At 37.9% G+C, this 20,103-nt stretch overlaps 2 protein-coding genes across 4 annotated transcripts in view; one reads left to right on the top strand and one right to left on the bottom strand.

The window, feature by feature from the left end:
* LOC113514608 (solute carrier family 2, facilitated glucose transporter member 1-like) overlaps positions 1-12,546 on the top strand; it is a 23,913-nt gene extending 11,367 nt beyond the window's left edge. Inside the window, exons 2-12 of the mRNA XM_052892222.1 lie at positions 1,178-1,276; positions 2,512-2,672; positions 3,099-3,209; positions 3,907-3,994; positions 4,716-4,929; positions 5,312-5,370; positions 6,171-6,372; positions 7,825-7,961; positions 8,928-9,030; positions 9,614-9,714; positions 10,812-12,546. Coding sequence (XP_052748182.1) covers positions 1,178-1,276; positions 2,512-2,672; positions 3,099-3,209; positions 3,907-3,994; positions 4,716-4,929; positions 5,312-5,370; positions 6,171-6,372; positions 7,825-7,961; positions 8,928-9,030; positions 9,614-9,714; positions 10,812-10,949 — 1,413 coding nt within the window. The 3' untranslated portion in view covers positions 10,950-12,546. The remainder of the gene's footprint in view (positions 1-1,177; positions 1,277-2,511; positions 2,673-3,098; positions 3,210-3,906; positions 3,995-4,715; positions 4,930-5,311; positions 5,371-6,170; positions 6,373-7,824; positions 7,962-8,927; positions 9,031-9,613; positions 9,715-10,811) is intronic.
* On the bottom strand, positions 12,155-20,103 carry LOC113520915 (exopolyphosphatase PRUNE1). 3 transcript variants are annotated; one of them, XM_031911944.2, is made up of 7 exons: positions 19,867-20,103; positions 17,549-17,823; positions 17,061-17,356; positions 16,103-16,223; positions 14,930-15,059; positions 13,925-14,063; positions 12,155-12,952 (listed from the first exon to the last, which is right to left on the bottom strand). In XM_031911944.2, exons 1-7 carry the CDS (start codon positions 19,900-19,902, stop codon positions 12,906-12,908), a joined length of 1,044 nt encoding a protein of 347 aa, XP_031767804.2. In that variant the 5' UTR covers positions 19,903-20,103; the 3' UTR covers positions 12,155-12,905. The 3 variants fall into 3 exon arrangements, with proteins under 3 accessions (XP_031767804.2, XP_026762140.2, XP_031767805.2); XM_026906339.3 differs by having other exon boundaries at positions 13,925-14,077; positions 19,867-20,098; XM_031911945.2 differs by lacking the exon at positions 19,867-20,103 and adding an exon at positions 19,443-19,579 and having other exon boundaries at positions 13,925-14,077.

The following is a 20,103-nucleotide window of genomic DNA, read 5'->3' as shown; positions in this document are numbered from 1 at the left end:
GTACTTTACAAGTGCATAAAGAATATATATATATATATATATATATATATATATATATATAAATGCATTGCAGAGAGTCAGTGGATGTAGGTGGCTCAGGACCGTTGTTTATGGCAGTCTATGGGGGAGGCTTATGTTCAGCAGTGGACGGGTAATGGCTGAAATGATGATGCAGTCACTCTAAGTATGCCCCAAAACCCCAAAACAAAGGAGCTACAGTGCAGGGGGCAAACGAGCATGCGGCTCACCTGATGGTAAGTGACTACCGCCGCCCTTGATCACCCACAACACCTACGGCATTGCAGGTGTGCTGCCGGCCTTTTAAAAAGGAATATGCTCTTTTCTTGAAGTTTATGATGTCGTATCGGTTCGGAAATACTGCTGCTGGGCGGCGGTAGTCACTTACCATCAGGTGAGCCGCTGTGTTGTTAAATTAAAAAAAAAACGTAATGTAATATGTATTGAATTTTGTAAAAAAAACTGTTGTTATTCCAAATAAAATAAATAAAAATCCTTAATAAAACGAAAATGTTATGCCTCGATACATAGATATTTACGAATTTGTGTTTTATTTTCCAATTAGACCTCACTTCGCCTCTGCTCCGTAACCACCTCGTTATCGCGACGATTATTATGTAGCTACGGAGTTTGTTTAAGATATTATCTATGGTCATAAATAAACAAGTATATATATATATATATATATATATATATATATATATATATATATATATATATATATATATACCCAACTTTAGAGCAGCCATCCAAAATTTTGCCATTACCTTGATTTTCATTTGACCTCCAATTGGATGACATTCTCAATTCGCTTATATTTTTTTCTTTTGCTCTTTACATCCTAACTCCTTTATTTTGGGAAAATACTATTTTCAATTAAAAGGAAGTACTTTTAAATAGGTCTCGTAAGAGATTTTATAAAAATCAATTCGAGTCATTTAAGTTTTTTATTTATTTATTTATTTATTTATATGCATGTAAACAGTATACTCTGTTATGTCCACGGTACTGCTCACGTCTATAGGCGACGGTTACCACTTTCCATCAGGTGGGCCGTTAGCTTGTTTGTCATTCTAAGATGCATAAAAAAAATAACCGCAAGTCAGAGTGAAGAGTACATATATTTACACAGAAGTAATGTATTTTTGTTATTTTTCAGGGTATGAACGTGAGGCTGGCGTTTGCTGTAGTCTCCTCAGCTTGCTGGTCAGCCTTCCAGCATGGGTACAACACTGGCGTGCTGAACGCTCCACAAGCGGTAAGCATCTATCGCTTTTTCCAAACTTGCAATGATTGTTCTTGCAAGCTGAAACAGAATCAGCACAGATTTAACTGAGAGGGAGGGGGGGGGGGGGGGTATTGTTAGTAATGGGGACTTTTTTTCTGGGTGAAAATGATATGGTAACCCCGCCTGCGCTAACGGGATACGCTGGCGGGGCACCAGTGAAGGGTGATAGATGAGAATGAAAACAGGCCAGTTAGCCCATCATGATGAATTCATCAGAAATTAACCATGATAGTTTCCAGGGGGAACCGCGAGGAGGTCGACGTGGTTGGGTATATTGCTAGCAATAGGATTCCCAGTCTCCATTACTATCAATCCCTTTCCTCCCAAGTAATGGGGACTAGCAAGCCATGTCAGGTCGAACTCCACGTGGTGCCCACTGGAAACCATAGTGGTCAATACTTGTTACATTCATCACGATGGGCTAACTGACCTGCTACTGGTGCCCCGCCAGCGTATACCGATAGCGCAGGGCGGGGTTACCATACCATTATCATCTATTAAAAACTGATTTTACCGGGGAGAAAGGGGTTGTTACAATGGAGTTTGACGTCCCCATAGCTAGCAACATGCCCTATTATGTTGACCTGTACGTGGTTCCCCCTGGAAACCATCGTGAACGATTCTTGTTGAATTCCTCACGATGGGCTAACTGAGCTGCTTTATCCTCATCTATCATCCTTCACTGGTGCCCCGCCGATATATACCGTTAGCACGGATGGGTTTACCATTCCATTATCACCCATTAAATAAAAGATCTTTACCAGGGGGAGGGATGAAGGGAGACTTTGTACAAAAATCGATTGCTTGGGTACCTCTGTCCCATTCGTGTTTCTACCGTGAAGCAGTTGTGTTTGCATGGCTGTGTCTCGGTTTGAAGTGTCGGATATAGTGGTATCATGGGCAAAACAGTATACTCTGTTATGTGCAAGGTACTGCTCATGTCTATGGGTGACTGTTACCACTTTCCGTCAGGTGGGCCGTCAGCTTGTTTGCCATTTTAAGTTGTGTATAAAAAAAAACACAAAATGGTCACAACTCAGTTTATTGCTTTGCCCAAAAAAAAGAGCAAAACACTGATATTCTGTTATGGCCAAGAGTGAGCCGCGAAATTCCATAGAAAAAAATAATAAAAAAAAATAAAAAAAAAAAATACATAAAATACATTGTGTGTGTTCATTATATTCACATAAATATTTTTTTTCCAGGTTATGTCCGAATGGTTGCACAAATACGCGCTATCTGGTACAAATCTAACCATTGACGCCAACTCAGACCCGAAAGTGACTTCGGTGTGGTCCGTGGCGGTCTCAATATATTGCGTGGGCGGAATGATCGGTGGGGTCATCACTGGAATCATAGCTGACAGGTAAATTCGCCGTGTGGTCCCGGCGTAGAATAAGCCACCCATTCCTTTACCGTGGATGTTGTAAGACATTTATAAAAACAAGTTCGAAATAAAAATTATTATTATAATATCACCAGAGGGAGACTTTGTACAAAAGTCGATTGCTTGGGTACCTCTGTCCCATTCGTGTTTCAACCGTGAAGCAGTTGTGTTTGCATGGCTGTGTTTCGGTATGAAGGGTGGGATATAGCGTGAATTTACTGGGTACAGAGGAATAACACCTAAGTCCTCAGGAATGGCAACGCATGGGAGGTATCATGGGCGAAACAGTATACTCTGTTATGTCCATGGTACTGCTCATGTCTATAGGCGACGGTTACCACTTACCATCAGGTGGGCCGTCAGCTTGTTTGCCATTCTAAGTTGTATAAAAAAATATTTTTACAGATTTGGAAGGAAGTGCGGTTTGCTGCTAAACAATGTCCTCGTGTTAGTGGCGGCCGCTTTGGAAGGATTCTCAAAGACCGCCAGCTCGGCTGAAATGCTGATACTAGGAAGGTAAGACTGTCAAATCCCTTCTCCCCCCCCTCCCCCTTCCTTTCCCGTGGGTGTCGTAAGAGGCGATTAAAGAAACTTAACAGTCGAAGGATGGGCAGAAGAGCACTCATCGTGATAAATTCCACTAGAATTAACCACTATTGTTTCCAGGGGCAACCGTGTGGAGGTCGACTTGATAATGTGTATTGCTATTAATCGAGAAATTAGACACCTGTTACTAACAATCCCTTTACCCCCTATACGTAACGGTTATCACTTTCCATCAAGTGGGACATCAGCTTTTTTACCTTTTTAATTTATAAAAAAAAAAATATTGTTTATTCATTTGCAGCGTCCATTATATTTTTCGTTATTCCTGTCTACGGTCGACTGGTAGATAACGCCATATGGTCTCAAGTCCGCCATTTACAATATCTAGGTGTATTCATTTCAGCCATTATCCGTCCATTGCTGGACATAAGCCTTCCCCTATAAACTGCCATAAGGAACGGTCCTGAGCCACCTGCATCCACTGACCCCTCGCAACGCATTTCCGGTCGTCACTCCATCTAGTGGGGGGGTCGTGCTACCGCGTTTACCCGTACGCGGTCGCCACTCAAGAACCTTAGGCATATTACATTCTAGTGTGGTGTATTACATTCTAGGTGTATTACTGTTTAATAAATAAATAGATATTTATTTAATATATTTTTTGTAGGCTGTTAATAGGTATCAACAGTGGCCTGAATGCTGGCCTGGTTCCTATATACCTGGCTGAAATATCACCAGTCTCGCTGCGAGGGTCTGTAAGTACTTCATTACTTCTGCTTACTACGTACTACGTTTTTTTTTTTATTTTGGTTATATATATATATATATATATATATATGGAACTACAGAATCCATTTTAATAATATCTCTATGGGACCAATCCTTAAGCATCCATATATCATATCCTGTCAGAAAAAAAAAAAAATTCTTGATCGGTTTACAACTGATGCAGTTATGAAATAATAAACCTAAAAAAATACAACCGTATTACTTAATGAGGTAATAAACCTTAAAGAAATACTAACGTATTACATATAAATAAATACTTTTATTTCGAAGTCGGTTCAAAATATTCCTACGTACGGCCACTGAACATACCGGTCACGCGAACTATGCCGCGTTATGTTTGAATTTAGAACGTGCTATCGTGCGTCTTCTAGAATATATATATATATATATATATATATATATATATATATATATATATATATATATATATATATATATATATATATATATATATATATATATATATATATATACCTTCAAACCGAAACACAGCCATGCAAACACAACTGCTTCACGGTAGAAACACGAATGGGACAGAGGTGCCCAACTTTTGTACAAAGTCTCCCTCTGGTATTGGAAACTAACGAACATGCGGAAATGTCAATTTTACATACATATTTGAGTGAGTTACGCCCACCTTGTCGCATGTCTTACTTGATCAAGCTAAAAGTAATTCGACGCTTTCAGATCGGCACAGTCTACCAGCTCGTGATCACAATAACAATCCTTCTATCACAAGTACTAGGCTTGGAGTCGGTGCTGGGCACGCCATACGGCTGGCCGTATTTGCTCGCCGTAGCGGCTATACCGGCTGTGATACAGTTCGTAACACTACCTTTCTGTCCGGAATCACCCAAGTTCTTGCTTTTGAATAGAGGAAGGGAGTTGCACGCGCAAAGAGGTACCTAATATATATATTTTTTTATTTATTAACTTAATTTTTTTTTATCAACTTAGAATGGCAAACAAGCTGACGGCCCACCTGATGGAAAAAACAGCGGTTGATCGTAAAAGCGTAAAATTTGATTTTGTATGTATTTTTCAATGCTAAATCATAATAAAATAAAAATAAAAAAACGGACAAAAAAGAATATATTTAGGGGTATGTCACCCTTATCATTGAGGGGTATGAAAAATAGATGTTGGCCGATTCTCAGACCTACCCAATATGCACACAAAATTTCATAAAAATCGGTAATGCTGTTACGGAGGAGTTTGGTAACAAACACCGTGACACGAGAATTTTATATATTAGATATGTATACATTTTTATTTTTTTGTAGCCCTAAACTGGCTCCGCGGAGACGTAGCTGTCCATGGGGAAATGGAGGAAATGCACCAGGTAATCATCAGTTCAGGTATCATTCTAGCCTTTTATTGTTGGGGGAAAAAGGATTAAGGGATTTCAGTAATGGGGTTTGACATGGGGAACCGCGAGGAGGTCGACCTGGTTGGGTACATTGCTAGCAATGGGATTTTTAGTCTCCATTACTAACAATCCCTTTCTCCCTGGAATCTTGGTTAATTCTTATGGAATTCGTCACGATGGGCCAACTGATCTGGTTTCATCCTCACCTATCATCCCGCACTGGTGCCTCGTCAGCGTATACCGATAGCGCAGGCGAGGTTACCATTTCATTCTCACTCATCCTCCTCTCTTCTTCAACGACCCGGTCGCTGTGCAGTAGCGAAAGCGTGTCTATTAATATTTTCGCATACCAATCATATTCAGTTGTGAATAATTGGCCTTTTTTTTAATGGGTGATAATGATATGGTAACCCCGCCTACTCTATCGGTATACACTGGCGGGGCACCAGTGAGTGATGATAGGAGACGATGAAGTAGGTCAGTTAGCCCATCATGACGAATTCAACATTAAATAACCATAATGGTTTCCCTCTGGAAACGTGGAGGTCGACCTGACAGGGTATATTGCTGGTAGTGGGACTGGTAGTCCGGATTACCAGCATCCCCCCAATCGGCTACCGCAGTTAGGATGTTTTAAGAGGGACGCTGCAGTCCATCTTTCGCCTTCTCTTAATCGCCTTTTACTACACCCACAAGAAAGGAAGGGGTTTCCTACTATGCCGGGACCACACGGCAAAGTTCCATAATCATCATCATCTTTTTTCCTACATTAGGAGGCAGAAAAGAATAAAGTGAGTAAGAAGGTGACCCTCCGGGAGCTGTTCAGCAACCGCCAGCTGCGGCAGCCGCTCATCATCGCGATGATGGTGATGATCGCACAACAACTGTCCGGGATTAACGTGGTCATATTCTTCTCCACGGATATCTTCCTCAAAGCTGGCATCAGTGAGAGGCACTCGCAGTATGCGACTTTAGGTGAGTTATAATTCTTCATCATCACATCAGACATTGACTGTCCACTGCTGGACATAAGTCTTTCCCGGAAGGGGAGTTTTGCTAGTAGTTGCCACATTTGGCATGTGGGTTTCAACCGCAGTTAGGCTTGTAATGATGTTTTAAGAGAGACGCTGCTGCTCATCCCTCGCCGTCCCTTAGTCGCCTCTTACGACACCCACGGGAAAGGAAGGGGCGGCCCATTCTATGTATACCTAATCCGGCTCGAAGGACCATATTTGGGCTAGTGTGTGTTGGCTTGCCTTGTAGATTGGGTAATTCCAAGTTTACTGGATTTTGAAAAACTAATTTGTTCTTGATACAAGTATGGTTTTAATACGCAAGCAAAGAAATATATGAATACAGCATGTTTGTATATATAAAAAGGAGAGGTGACGGTATATAATTCAGTAAAATATAACGTAAATTTTTTTTTATACAACTTAGAATGGCGAACAAGCTGACGGCCCACCTGATGGAAAGTGGTAACCGTCGCCTATAGACATGAGCAGTACCATGGACATAACAGAGTATACTGTTTCGCCCATGATACCCCCCATGCGTTGCCATTCCTGAGGACTCAGGTGTTATTCCTCTGTACCCTGTAAATTCACGCCATATCCCACCCTTTAAATCGAAACGCAGCCATGCAAACACAACTGCTTCAAGGTAGAAACACGAATAGGACAGAGGTACCCAAGCAAACGACTTTTGTACAAAGTGTCCCTCTGGTGAGAGAAATCAGTTCTTTACTTTTAAGCAAAACTATCACTGAGCTGTAGCCTGTTTGAGTCACTGCGACACACTTGGTGAAAACATATTTCCATACTTTATCTTTTGTTTTATATTTAAAAAAGTGTAAATAATCTGATTGTATAAACTCATTTGTTAATTTACGTGCGTCATAAATGGCTCAAATAAAGTGTTTATCTATCTATCTATCTATTACCTACACCTATCCAAATGGAAACTCAGGGGGAAAGGGATTGTTAGCAATGGAGTTTGACAGCCTCATTGCTAGCAATATGCCTTATTAGGTCGACCTCCACGTGGTTCCCCCTGGAAACCATCGTGAACAATTCTTGTTGAATTCGTCACGATGGGCTAACTGACCTGCTTTATCCTCACCTGTCATCCTTCACTGGTGCACCGCCGGTGTATACCGATAGCGCGGGTAAGGTTACCATTCCATTAACCAAAATCCATTAAAAAAAAATTGAAACTTAAAAAAAAAAGCCCTCATTTATTAACATATATTTTCATCTTTAAAGCTGAAAGGAAAATATGGCTGGCTATATATATGTATACATATATATATATATATATATATATATATATATATATATATATATATATATATATATATATCGGTTATCTTGGTTTGAGAAGCAGACGAGTGGCGTGATTTTGTAGCACTGCTTGTTGTTCCACCAGGTATGGGTGCCATGAACGTGGTGATGACGGTGATCAGCCTGATGCTGGTGGAGTACGCTGGCAGGAAGACGCTGCTCCTCACCGGCTTCATTGGAATGTTCATCACCACAGTAGGATTGTTCGTCGCGAATCTATACGTAAGTTATTCTTTGCAGTGTTTTATTGAATTACTAAAAAAATAACACCTATTTTGCGGAATTCCATATCACTGGTATACTCTGTTATGTCCATGGTACCGCTCATGTCTATAGGCGACGGTTACCACTTTCCATCAGGTGGGCCGTCAGCTTGTTTGCCATTCTAAGTTGTTAAAAAAAGTATTATACGCAGGAATCTTCAACTGTTTCTTAAAAACAGCGATCTGAACAATCTTAACACTAGATTTTAGAGTGGTAACCGTCGCCTATAGACATGAGCAGTACCATGGACATAACAGAGTATACATACCGTTTCGCCCATGATACCCCCCATGCGTTGCTATTCCTGAGGACTCAGGTGTTATTCCTCTGTACCCAGTAAATTCACGCCATATCTCACCCTTCAAACCGAAACACAGCCATGCAAACACAACTGCTTCACGGTTGAAACACGAATGGGACAGATGTACCCAAGCAATCGATTTTTGTACAGTCTCCCTCTGGTAAATACAAATACAAACTTGCTGTATCTAAATATCGTTTAGAAAAAGTTCTTTAGGTCTTTTATGGGAATGGGCATTAAATGTTACAATAAGATACCGAAGGATATTTTGGATCTGCCTTTTAATAAGTTTAAAACTGTTATTAAAAAAAAAAAACACTTCTAGAACAAAGCCTATTACACACTAAACGATTACTCGAATGACAAGCGTGCATGGTGTTAGTCGATCATGTATGGGCTTTTAACGACCATGTAATTTTAGACATAGTACATTTAAATAAATACACATAATGTTAACAGAGATTTAAAAGAGTAACTGTCGAGTTTCTCGCGGGCTCTTCTCAACAGATAACAAGCTTTCGAAGCCTGCAGTAGATTTATAAAAAAAAATTTCGATTTAAAAGTGCTTGTAAACAAGTATATTTGATAGTAGAAGATTTGAACTTGAATCATTTTGTCCACAGACCCAAGTGTCCTGGGTTCCGTACGTGTGTATTGCCCTGGTGATGCTGTTCGTGATGACATTCGCTATAGGACCCGGCTCCATACCCTGGTTCCTTGTTACTGGTGAGTACTTAACAATACATATAATAAAATCGTAACTGCTCTCTGTCTGTACATGGAAGATATATAAGAAAAACTATTATAGGGGGGCTTTATGGACGCAAAAGAACCCAAAACGACGATTTTTAAAATTTTTGCCTGTCAGTCTGTTTGTCTGTACGTTTGTGCGCGCTAATCTCAGTAACGGTTTAACAGATTTCAATGCGGTCCTCACCATTGCGTTGCAGTTTGCTCCACTTAACATTTAGTGTTTGTTTTATTTCAATCGGTTCATAAATAAAACAAAGTTATATCAATGTAAATAATCACATATAAAATGCTGTAAAATAACCGATCAGTTGTATTGGCTGAAACTTTATGAAGGTATTTTTTTGATGGGTGAAAATGGTATAGTAACCCCGCCTGCGCTAACGGGATACGCTGGCGGAGCACCAGTGAAGGGTGATAGATGAGAATGAAAACAGGCCAGTTAGCCCATCATGATGAATTCATCAGGAATCAACCATGATAGTTTATGAAGGTATTAGGTACGTGACCAAAGTCCGGTGACTCCTATTGTATTTAATCCATACTTTTTCATTTTCAGAGCTCTTCAACCAGTCGGCGCGGCCAGCAGCGACATCTGTCGCCGTCACTGTCAACTGGACGGCCAACTTCATAGTGGGTTTAAGTTTCCTGCCCCTCTCGGTTAGTACTCATTCAAAATGGAAGCTCTCTATTTAACAGTATTTTTTGTACCTATATTACTCGATATCTACTGAATTCTGAATACCAACTCGGAATGGAATTTGATGATTCTTTTGTCATAAACCGGTTTTTTTTATTACATGAATGAATTAATATTTATTTACATAAAACAGGCTACGGTAACCATATACCATCAGGTGGGCCGTATGCTTGTTTGCCACCTCAGTGGTATAAAAAAACATGGTAAATATACAGGTGTTAAAATAATAAGTCCACATATATCGCCATAATAAGGCATGAAATATTTGAAATACTTAAATATTACTTATAATAAACAATACTAACAATTCTTATAAAAAAAAAAAATCTCGTGGTGATCTCATTTTTTTTATACAACTTAGAATGGCAACCAAGCTGACGGCCCACCTGAAGGAAAATGGTAACCGTCGCCTATAGACATGAGCAGTACCATGGACATAACAGAGTGTACTGTTTCGTCCATGATACCCCCCATGCGTTGTCAATCCTGAGGACTTGTGTTATTCCTCTGTACCCTGTAAGTTGACTGCCATATCCCCATTACTAACAATCCTTTCCCAAATCAATAAGAATTTTCCAAATCGGTTTATAACTGACTGAGTTATGAGGTAACAAACATAAAAAAAATCAGAATTGAGAACCTCCTTGTTTTTGAAGTCGGTTAAAAACATATAAACGTGGTCAGCGAGATTAAACTATAGGAAATGCTTTTTTTTATGCAATTTAGAATGGCAAACAAGCTGACGGCCTACCTGATGGAAAGTGGCAACCGTTGCCTATAGACATAAGCAGTACCGTGGACATAAAAGAGTATACTGTTTCACTCATGATACCCCCCATGCGTTGCTATTCCTAAGGACTCAGGTGTTATTCCTCTGTACCCTATAAATTCACTGCCATATCCCACTCTTCAAACCGAAACACAGCCATGCAAACACATGCAAAAACATGCTACTATGATATACTTATAAGTTAATACCATTTTGCTAAAAACATGAACCGGTCAAAGATATAATGCATAATTTAAATATAAATAAATAAATAATATTATATTTCAGCTCGCGCTTGGCTCGTACACGTTCGTGATATTCGCAGTACTGCAACTACTCTTCATAATTTTCATAGCGTGCAAAGTGCCAGAGACAAAGAACAAAACGGTTGAAGAAATAACAGCCATGTTCCGGCAACAGATGTGAAAATAAAAAAAAATAATAATAGAGGAATGTATTTGATATTCCATTTTTAAATCTTCGGACGTATACGTGATTTTTCACGATATGCCAGCATGCGAATACTGCCTACAAATATATAAGTCGTCCTCAAAAAAAAAAAAAATTAAATAGAAAATAGTAATAACGTATTTTTCGAGTTTTTTTTTCCGATTTAAGCGTATGAATATGACCTAAAAATTTTAATTGGTCACTAAAAAAACATTTTTAAACTGTGCCCTAAAAAACAAAGAAAAAAAACGAATGTTCTTAAACCATGGATATAAACGTAGATTGAGTACGTTATACTATATCTATGTTTATAAAAGACTAGAGATTATATACTTTGACATCAATTTGGTAAAACGTCGATTACTTTTTAACTAATTGTACAATATTTTATCTTGTAACAAAAGTGCCTTTTAGATAAAGGATTTGTGACAAATAATATACAAGTGTTATATAAAAAAAAAAACAATTTATTCTCCAACTTTTCAGAGCAACATTGAAAATCGTAATTTTACATTATACATTCCAAAAAAAAAAACATTATTTCTGAAAAATATCACAGTCAATGATTACTTAATAAGTTGATTTTTTTTATGTCAATTATTTAAAGAGATATAAACTATAATATAATACAAACGACAATTATTTTGAAACGTTAATTGTTAATTAAGATTCATAATAAGCTTAGTCATTTTATGGACAAAATCTCAACTTTTAGATTGTAGTAAACCAAGTATTTTGTATAAATATACGAAGGACAGAACAAAAAATGAATGTCTTGTTAATTTTGAATTAACCACACGCACAAATTGTATAAGCATGTGTGGGTGCGCGCACGTGTGCGTATGTGTCTGTGTATGTATGTGTGCATGCGTGCGACGAGCGTAATTGCATGCACGTGTGCGTGTGTATAAGTGTATGTGTGTGTATGCATGTGTGCGTGCGTGTTTGTATGTGTCCCCATGCATATATGTACGCCTGCGTGTGTGTTGTATGTATGTATGTTGTGTGATTAAGTTAAAAAAAAAGATATTAATCTCCAATGTTTGAGACAGAGAAAGAAATTCATTTTGTCCATGCTTTGTATTTAAATAAATTTATTTTAATATTTTATTTATATATAGAATAAACATATTGTAGTTATTTATTGTGAATTATTAATAGGAAAAAAAAAACAGACGTACTTAGTTTTGATGCGAAATCACATTTATTTAGAGTTTATGTACTTATAAATAATTTATTATTTGTAAGCATGTGGTCTACCATGAAACGGAAATCCGAATTTTCGGGCTCAATTTTGTGTTTTTGTTCGTACCAAATTCGACTCAGTAAATGGAGCTTAACATTTCGTTCATCATAAATCCTATCCTAATAGACTAAAGGAACGATATTTTAACATTTTTAATAATTTTAAACGGCATGTATTATGTAATTTTAGCATCAAATTTCTGTTTCGTTCGTGCCCGAAATTTCGGAAAATATTTCATGGTAGGCCCTCAGATTATTTGCTCCGTAGATATATTGACTATTTGCTCCGACATCGTTTAATATTTACATTAAAATAGATATTTCTTAATTTTTGTTTTATTTCATTTTTCAGTTAGTGTATTGACTATTTTTTTTAATGGGTGATAATGGGGGGAATGGGATTGTTAGTAATGGAGACTGAGAATCCCACTGCTAGCAATATACCCAACCAGGTCGACCTCCTCGCGGTTCCCCCTGGAAACTATCATAGTTAATTCCTGATGAATTCATCATGATGGGCTAACTAGCCTGTTTTCATTCTCATCGATCACCCTTCAATGGTGCTCCGCCTTGGCTTATCAATTTTTAATATTTAAAAACGCCTGAATGGCCGGTACGTATTGTTTTCTGGTTGCCGATAGGTTGCTTTGCGTGAAATAAATGTAGCGACTGTCGCTGCCAGGAGAACTAAGGCCGAAGGCCGGACCGGTCCAGTCTTGCAGAAATCTTGATAACTGGAAAATAAATAATTATTATAATTAATATATTATAAATAATAAATAAAGGTTCATGTGTGGCGACCCCGTACGGGCAAACGCAGTGTAGGACGACCCTCCATACCACTAAATCGAGTGACTACTTCAAATGTACCAGGGGGAGACTTTGTACAAAAGTCGATTGCTTGGGTACCTCTGTCCCATTCGTGTTTCTACCGTGAAGCAGTTGTGTTTGCATGGCTGTGTTTCAATTTGAAGGGTGGGATATGACGTGAATTTATTGGGTACAGAGGAATAACATCTGAGTCCTCAAGAATGGCAACGCATGGGGGGTACCATGGGCGAAACAGTATACTCTGTTATGTGCATGGTACTGCTCATGTCTATAGGCGACGGTTACCACTTTCCATCAGGTGGACCGTCAGCTTGTTTGCCATTCTAAATTGTATAAAAAAAAAACATAACAGAGTTAACTTTTTTTAATGGATGAAAATGAAATGGTAGCCTCACCTGCACTACCGGTATACGCTGACGGGGCACCAGTGAGAGATGATAGGTGAGGATGAAAGCAGGTCAGTTGGTCTACATGATGAATTCGACAAGAATTAACCAAGATGGTTTCTAGTGGGGAACACGTGAAGGTCGAGCTAATAAGGTATTGCTAGCAATGGCTGCCACATTACTAACAATCCTTCCTCCCCCCAACATAGTACACTAAGGGGGGGGGGGGGGAAGGAATTGTTAGTAATGCAGACTACCAGGCCCATTGTTAGCAATATACCCTGGAAGCTACCATGGTTAACTCCAGGCGTATTCATCACGATGTAACTGACCTGCCTTTTCATTCTCACCTATCATCCTTCACTGGTGCCCCGCCATATCATCCCTCTCTGGTGCCCCACTAGCGTATACTGTTAGCGCAGGCGGAGCTACCATTCCATTATCATCCATTAAAAAAAAACATGTACTTATGAAATTTTTAATACTCACTCTTGTAGCCCTCGTGGTATCCGCCGAGTATACAGCCACGTCCCTCCTCATTGGACCCTTGAGGTGCATGCCAAGCAGCACGGCTAAGTTGCAGCTTCGTTGCGTTAAAGTCGTTTGCAACGCTTCCAGTGCGTCTGGCCTTTCGAGGAATTCCTGATAAAAAATTATATATATATATATATATTAGACATGAGCAGTACCATGGACATAACAGACTATACTGTTTCGCACATGATACCCCTCATGCGTTGCCATTCCTGAGGACTCAGGTGTTATATATATATATATATATATATATATATATATATATATATATATATATATATATATATATAATATTAGTCAATCCACTGTGTTTTTGTCGCTCCCGACTATTGTTTCGACTTCACCTGGAAGTCTTTTTCAGAGGACGTTTAGCTCTATACAGATATCAGATAAAAATTTGAGCGTAAATTTTAAAAATGAAAATAAATTGCTTCAGATGTAATTAATATTTATATAAAATATCTCCTATATATACACATAACCCCTATTTTATATAAATAGAGTGTCTATATTCATACAAATGCTTCGAGAATAGCGGCTCAACTTTTTCATACAGTTTTGCATGATAAATACTTATGAGTGATTCCTTTATAACTTCTATATTTATTTTGTCTTATAATTTTTGCATCGTTTTAATGCGTAAACACTCATTTTATTTATTAAATAATACGTCAAGATACATTATATGCGTAAATATATAGAATTCAGCACGATTCCCAGGTGGGACCACGTGGAGGTCGACCTGACAGGACTAGCTATGCTATCTTGTTAGCAATGGGGCTGACAGTCCGCATTACTAACACTCCCTTCCCCCCACGTATATTATTGTCCCAAAAAAGAGAACAACAAAAAGACTGTCTTAAAATCGATTAAAAATTTGTGTAATTTTCCTGAGCAAGAATATATGTGATTCACGCAGGCGAATCCGTGGGAAATAGCTAGTAATGTATGACACAATACCTGTACTAATATGGGAAAGGTGGGCACTAGAACCTCGCCCACTATTTTCAGATCCTTCCTCAGGAGTTGTGCGGCGGTCAGCTCTGAGACATCGCTGCGGGCATTCGTCAACCTCTCCAGCTTACCCTTCCTGTGGGGGAAAGGGATTATTAGTAATGGGGTCTGGCATCACCATTGTTAGCAATGTGCCCTCACAGGTCGACCTCCACGCGGTTCCCCCTGGAAACTTTCGTGGTTAATTCTTAATTCATCATGATGGGCCAACTGACCTGTCTTCATCCTCACCTATCATCCCTCACTGGTGCCCCGTCAGCGTATACCATTAGTGCAGGCGGGGTTACCATTACATTATCATCCATTAAAAAAAAAAAAAAAAGCTTACTCTTCCTGGATTATATACTTTACTAGTAACCCGCCCCGGCTTCGCACAGGTAGGTAGGTAGAGAATTAAATATAATTAGTGTAATTCCTACAGCCTAAATGGTCGCGTACAGCGCGGTTTCAAAGATGTCTCCTCCCACGAACACTCAAGATGTGGAATGAGCTCCCTGCCCAGGTTTCCCCAAGAGCCTACAGCATGGGGTACTTCAAAAGGGGGGTAAAGAGGTTTCTTCAGGGTCGGCAACGCGCACGTAATACTTCTGGTATTGCAGGCGTTCATAGGCTACGGTAACCACTTACCATCTGGTGGGCCGTATGCTTGTTTGCCTTTCTAAGTTGTATAAAAAAGAAAAATGTAATCTCACTGCCATATCTCACCCTTCACATCGATACACTGCCATAAACACAGAGGAACAGAGGTATATCTACATGAATATCTGCGGGAAAAAATTTTTACTAAAGAGTTTTTTTTTTATACAACTTAGAATGGCAAACAAGCTGACAGCCCACCTGATGGAAAGTGGTAACCGTCGCCTATAGACATGAGCAGTACCATGGACATAACAGAGTATACTGTTTCGCACATGATACCCCCCATGCGTTGCCATTCCTGAAGAATCAGGTGTTATTCCTCTGTGCCCAGTAAATTCACGCCATATCTCAACCTTCAAACCAAAACGCAGCCATGCAAACACAACTGCTTCACGGTTGATACACGAATGGGACAGAGGTGGCCAAGCAATCGACTTTTGTACAAAGTCTCCCTCTGGTAAAGTTTAAATGAAGTCTCACCTATAATTTTCATAATCTGCAGGTTTGATTAAGCTCTCTAGAAACAATAGAATCTTCACGTCATGGGGCGTTGCTTTATTGAAAGTTTTCGACAAGTTGATCGTGTCCAGTATTATGGTGGCTGCAAGTAAACAAAAATACTATAAATTTATTGCACAATACGGCGTGAATTTACTGGGTACAGAGGAATAACACCTGAGTCCTCAGAAATGACAACGCATGGGGGGTATCATGGGTGAAACAGTATACTCTGTTATGTCCATGCTACTGCTCATGTGTATAGGCGATGGTTACTACTTCTCATCAGGTGGGCCGACAGCTTGTTTGCCATTCTAAGTTGTATAAAAAAAAAGAAACAAATTTCGTGGGAAACGTTTTCGACTGGATTTTAAAACAAAAGGGTCTCAATTAGGTTTTACTATTCATGTTTGCTAGTTCAGAACTCCGTTATTATATTTATACATAGATTTTTGTCTATATATATATATATATTCAAACGTTATAACTATGTTTAGATCGGGGGGAGAAGGGATTGTTAGTAATGGAGTAAAAAAAAATAAACTGCGGTTACCAACCTCCTGCCTGCTTGAAAAAGAAATAAAATACTGACTTTAAATGTCATAAAACCGGTATTTTGAGACTGCCGAATCGATTTTAATGAAATTTCTATGAAGCCAATCTAAACATAGTTTTTTTTTTATTGGATGAAAATGGAGTGGTAACCCCGCCTGCGCTAACGGGATACGCTGGCGGAGCACCAGTGAAGGGTGATAGATGAGAATGAAAACAGGCCAGTTAGCCCATCATGATGAATTCATCAGGAATTAACCACGATAGTTTCCAGGGGGAACCGCGAGGAGGTCGACCTGGTTGGGTATATTGCTAGCAATGGGATTCTCAGTCTCCATTACTAACAATCCCTTTCCCCCCACCACGTAGCATTATAAAATTTACTTACAATGTAACATATCACTGCACACTGGGTAGGCATTAAAAAAATCCAAATCTTTAGCAATTGGAGAGGACAAATCTTTAATCCTTTGAGCTACTAGCGTGCAACAGCATCCGACTACTTCTATTGTGGAGTGAGCACTATCATTATATGTCCAGCCGGTCTTGTCCAACGGTCTGTGATCTATGATCTCTGTTACAAACGGTGCTAAGAACTGATCCTTCGTGCTCAGTACATGATGGTCGACGAGGGTCACCTTTGAATTGGTATTTGCTAGTAGTCCCTTCAGATCATAGTCGTCCCTGTAAATGTATTTTTTTTTATTTAATTTTTACATCTGGAGTCGACAACTTATATTTAAAAAAAAAAACTTCAGGATTGGTTTCATATAACTCCTCAGAATCAGTTCAGCAGTTTAGTTTTAAAATAACTATTTTTATCATAACTGAAGTTAGTTTTTTTTTTTTTTGGTACAACATAAAACAAAATCTCACCTAAACACCAAAACGTTTTTATCAATACCATGAGTCTTCAATAAATATGTGACTTCAGTTTTCAATGCAAAATCTTCTCTGTTTACATTCAATATTGGTATAAAAATATCATATTTCGTCTGTTCGTCCCTGTTCACGTTCATAGACTCGTTGCATTTTATCTGCTTGCTTTGCCAGTACAAAAAACAGGCATAGACAATAGCGCTTACAGAAGAATCTAAGTCACAACTCTCATTGCCTATGACAATGTTTACATTGGCATAGTTTTTCGTTCGCTGAAAAAAAAGGCATAAAATAACTTACTTAAATTTATTACCTAATTATAACTAAGTTATTTTAACTAAATAACTTAGAAGTATATACAGAGAAGTGCTAATAATTAGCAAGTTATTTATATAATAAATAATATGTACTGTAACTGATATTTTTTATAACTTATATATATATATATATATATATATATATATATATATATATATATATATATATATATATATATATATATATATATATATATATATATATATATATATATATATATATATCAGTACTATTTTGTTTACTGCATAATTTCTTGTTTTTAAATATATATATTATACAAGTGTAATGACTGTTTGTGCCATAAAATAGAAAAAAAATAAAAAAATATATTATAAACCTATCTTTTTAGGCAACTTAAAAATAATGTTAAATAAGTTGATGGCCTATCTGATGGTAAGTGCTAACTGCCACCTGCCACTGTCTATAGGCGACGGTCACCGCTTTCCATCAGGTGGGCCTTCAGCTTGTTTGCCATTCTAAGTTGAATAAAAAAAACCTAGAGACGTAAACAGCATTGTGGATATTAAATATATACTGTGATGCCTGTGGAATACCACAGGCACTGCAATACCTAAAGACTTTTTTTTTAATGGGTGATAATGGAATGGTAACCCCACCCATGCTATCGGTATACACCGGCGGGGCACCAGTAAAGGATGATAGGGGAGGATAAAGCAGGTCAGTTAGCCCATCATGACGAATTCAACAAGAATTCTTCACGATGGTATCCAGGGGAAACCACATGGAGATCGACCTAATGCCCTATTAGGTATTGCTAGCAATGGGGCTGTCAATCTCCGTTGCTAACAATCCCTTTTCCCCCAATACCTAAACACTATTACATCTGCCATATCATCATCATCATCATTTCACCCGTTATCAGTCCGCTGCTGAACATAGGCTTTCACAATTAAGGGGCTAATAATATTAAGGTTAAGATAAACAAACTTTTATAGAAAAATCTTCTCCTTTTAATTAATAGCTATTTTTATGACCAGCATCATGTATAAGAGGCTTGTACTGGCGATGAAAATTATATTCAAATGCCTGGTCTAATTTTGAGCTTTTTGTTATAAAAAAACATCACTAACACTAATATAGCACAAACACAAAACGCCAAAAGGTGAAAGCAAGGGCGGATCCAGCTTTGGGGCCAGGAGGGGGTCACATAGTCGTGGTCAAGTCAAGAACTTACAATTTAATTTTGATAACAATAGATAGAAGTAAAAAGTAGGTATTTTATTAATGTACATAAGTACTGTGTCTGTGTTATGATGGCACACGCATGAAGGAAGGGAAAGAAAGGAGATTGTTAGTTTATATATTTTGTTTTTATTTGTGCTGTAAGTAATGTAAATAAATTATCTATCCATCTACTGTACTTAAAAAGATTTATTCTTTATTATTCACTTGAAAAAATTAACACATAATGACTTGTACATATACATGTACATATTGGCCATCTTCTCTTGATGACATCCAGAGAAGACATGTGTTCGTTCCCCAATGTTTGCCATTATACAAAGTTATTATACTATATTAAATTAATTAAATATTGAAGGTATGTAGTTACATAAAATCTGTACGGTGACAAAACATATAAATAAAATCATTATGTTCAATTAGTGGTCCAAGTCCTGGAACCAACTCAGAAGGGGGTCATGGGGGTCACGACCCCCTGGATCCGCCATTGGGTGAAAGACATCAGAAAATAAATACATTCTAATTAGAATCTCACTGACATACGTGCTCTCTTTCTATTCCACCTAGTTATTTATCTATCATCTGTCATCTAAAAGTCTTATTTTTTTTTGTAGAAAAATAAGGTTTTTTTTTTCAATAACAAAGTAGCAAAGAACTTAAAATGCAGTAACAGGCAAGGCGGTACGACGTACTTTGCTGGTAAATTGATAAAATTTATTTTTCATATAAAATAATAAATATATTATTAAAATAAATACATTGGTAATATATTTCAATTAACAAATTTTACTAACCAATTTATCAAGTGTGGCAACGAGGTATTCATTCATTCTGGAATTATAATATAAATAAATTCGTAATAATTTTTTCACGGTAAAATTTCAAAAGTAATACACCCAAATTGAAATGGAATATGGCAAATTTGAAAAAACGCGAATTATTTTAATAGCAAAAAAAATTAAAAATTTTAGACTTTAACTTCAACTATGAATGACATTTTGTTTAGACACTTACGGCTTTGGATGTATTCT

The sequence above is a fragment of the Galleria mellonella genome, unplaced genomic scaffold (assembly GCF_026898425.1).
Source record: "Galleria mellonella isolate WM207_F2 unplaced genomic scaffold, CSIRO_AGI_GalMel_v1 utg150, whole genome shotgun sequence".
Classification (NCBI taxonomy): Eukaryota; Metazoa; Arthropoda; class Insecta; order Lepidoptera; family Pyralidae; genus Galleria; species Galleria mellonella.
The sequence above is the reverse complement of the archived record's forward strand: the minus strand, read 5'-3'. Positions and strand labels throughout refer to the sequence as shown.

Coding starts and splice junctions, on each gene's coding strand:
- LOC113520915 (XM_026906339.3), bottom strand. CDS start 19,902: ATGAATGAATACCTCGTTGCCACACTTGATAAATTG. Junction 17,357..17,548: donor AAAAACGTTTTGGTGTTTAG/GTGAGATTTTGT, acceptor ATACATTTACAG/GGACGACTATGATCTGAAGG. Junction 14,078..14,929: donor CCTTTCCCATATTAGTACAG/GTATTGTGTCAT, acceptor ATTTTTTATCAG/GAATTCCTCGAAAGGCCAGA.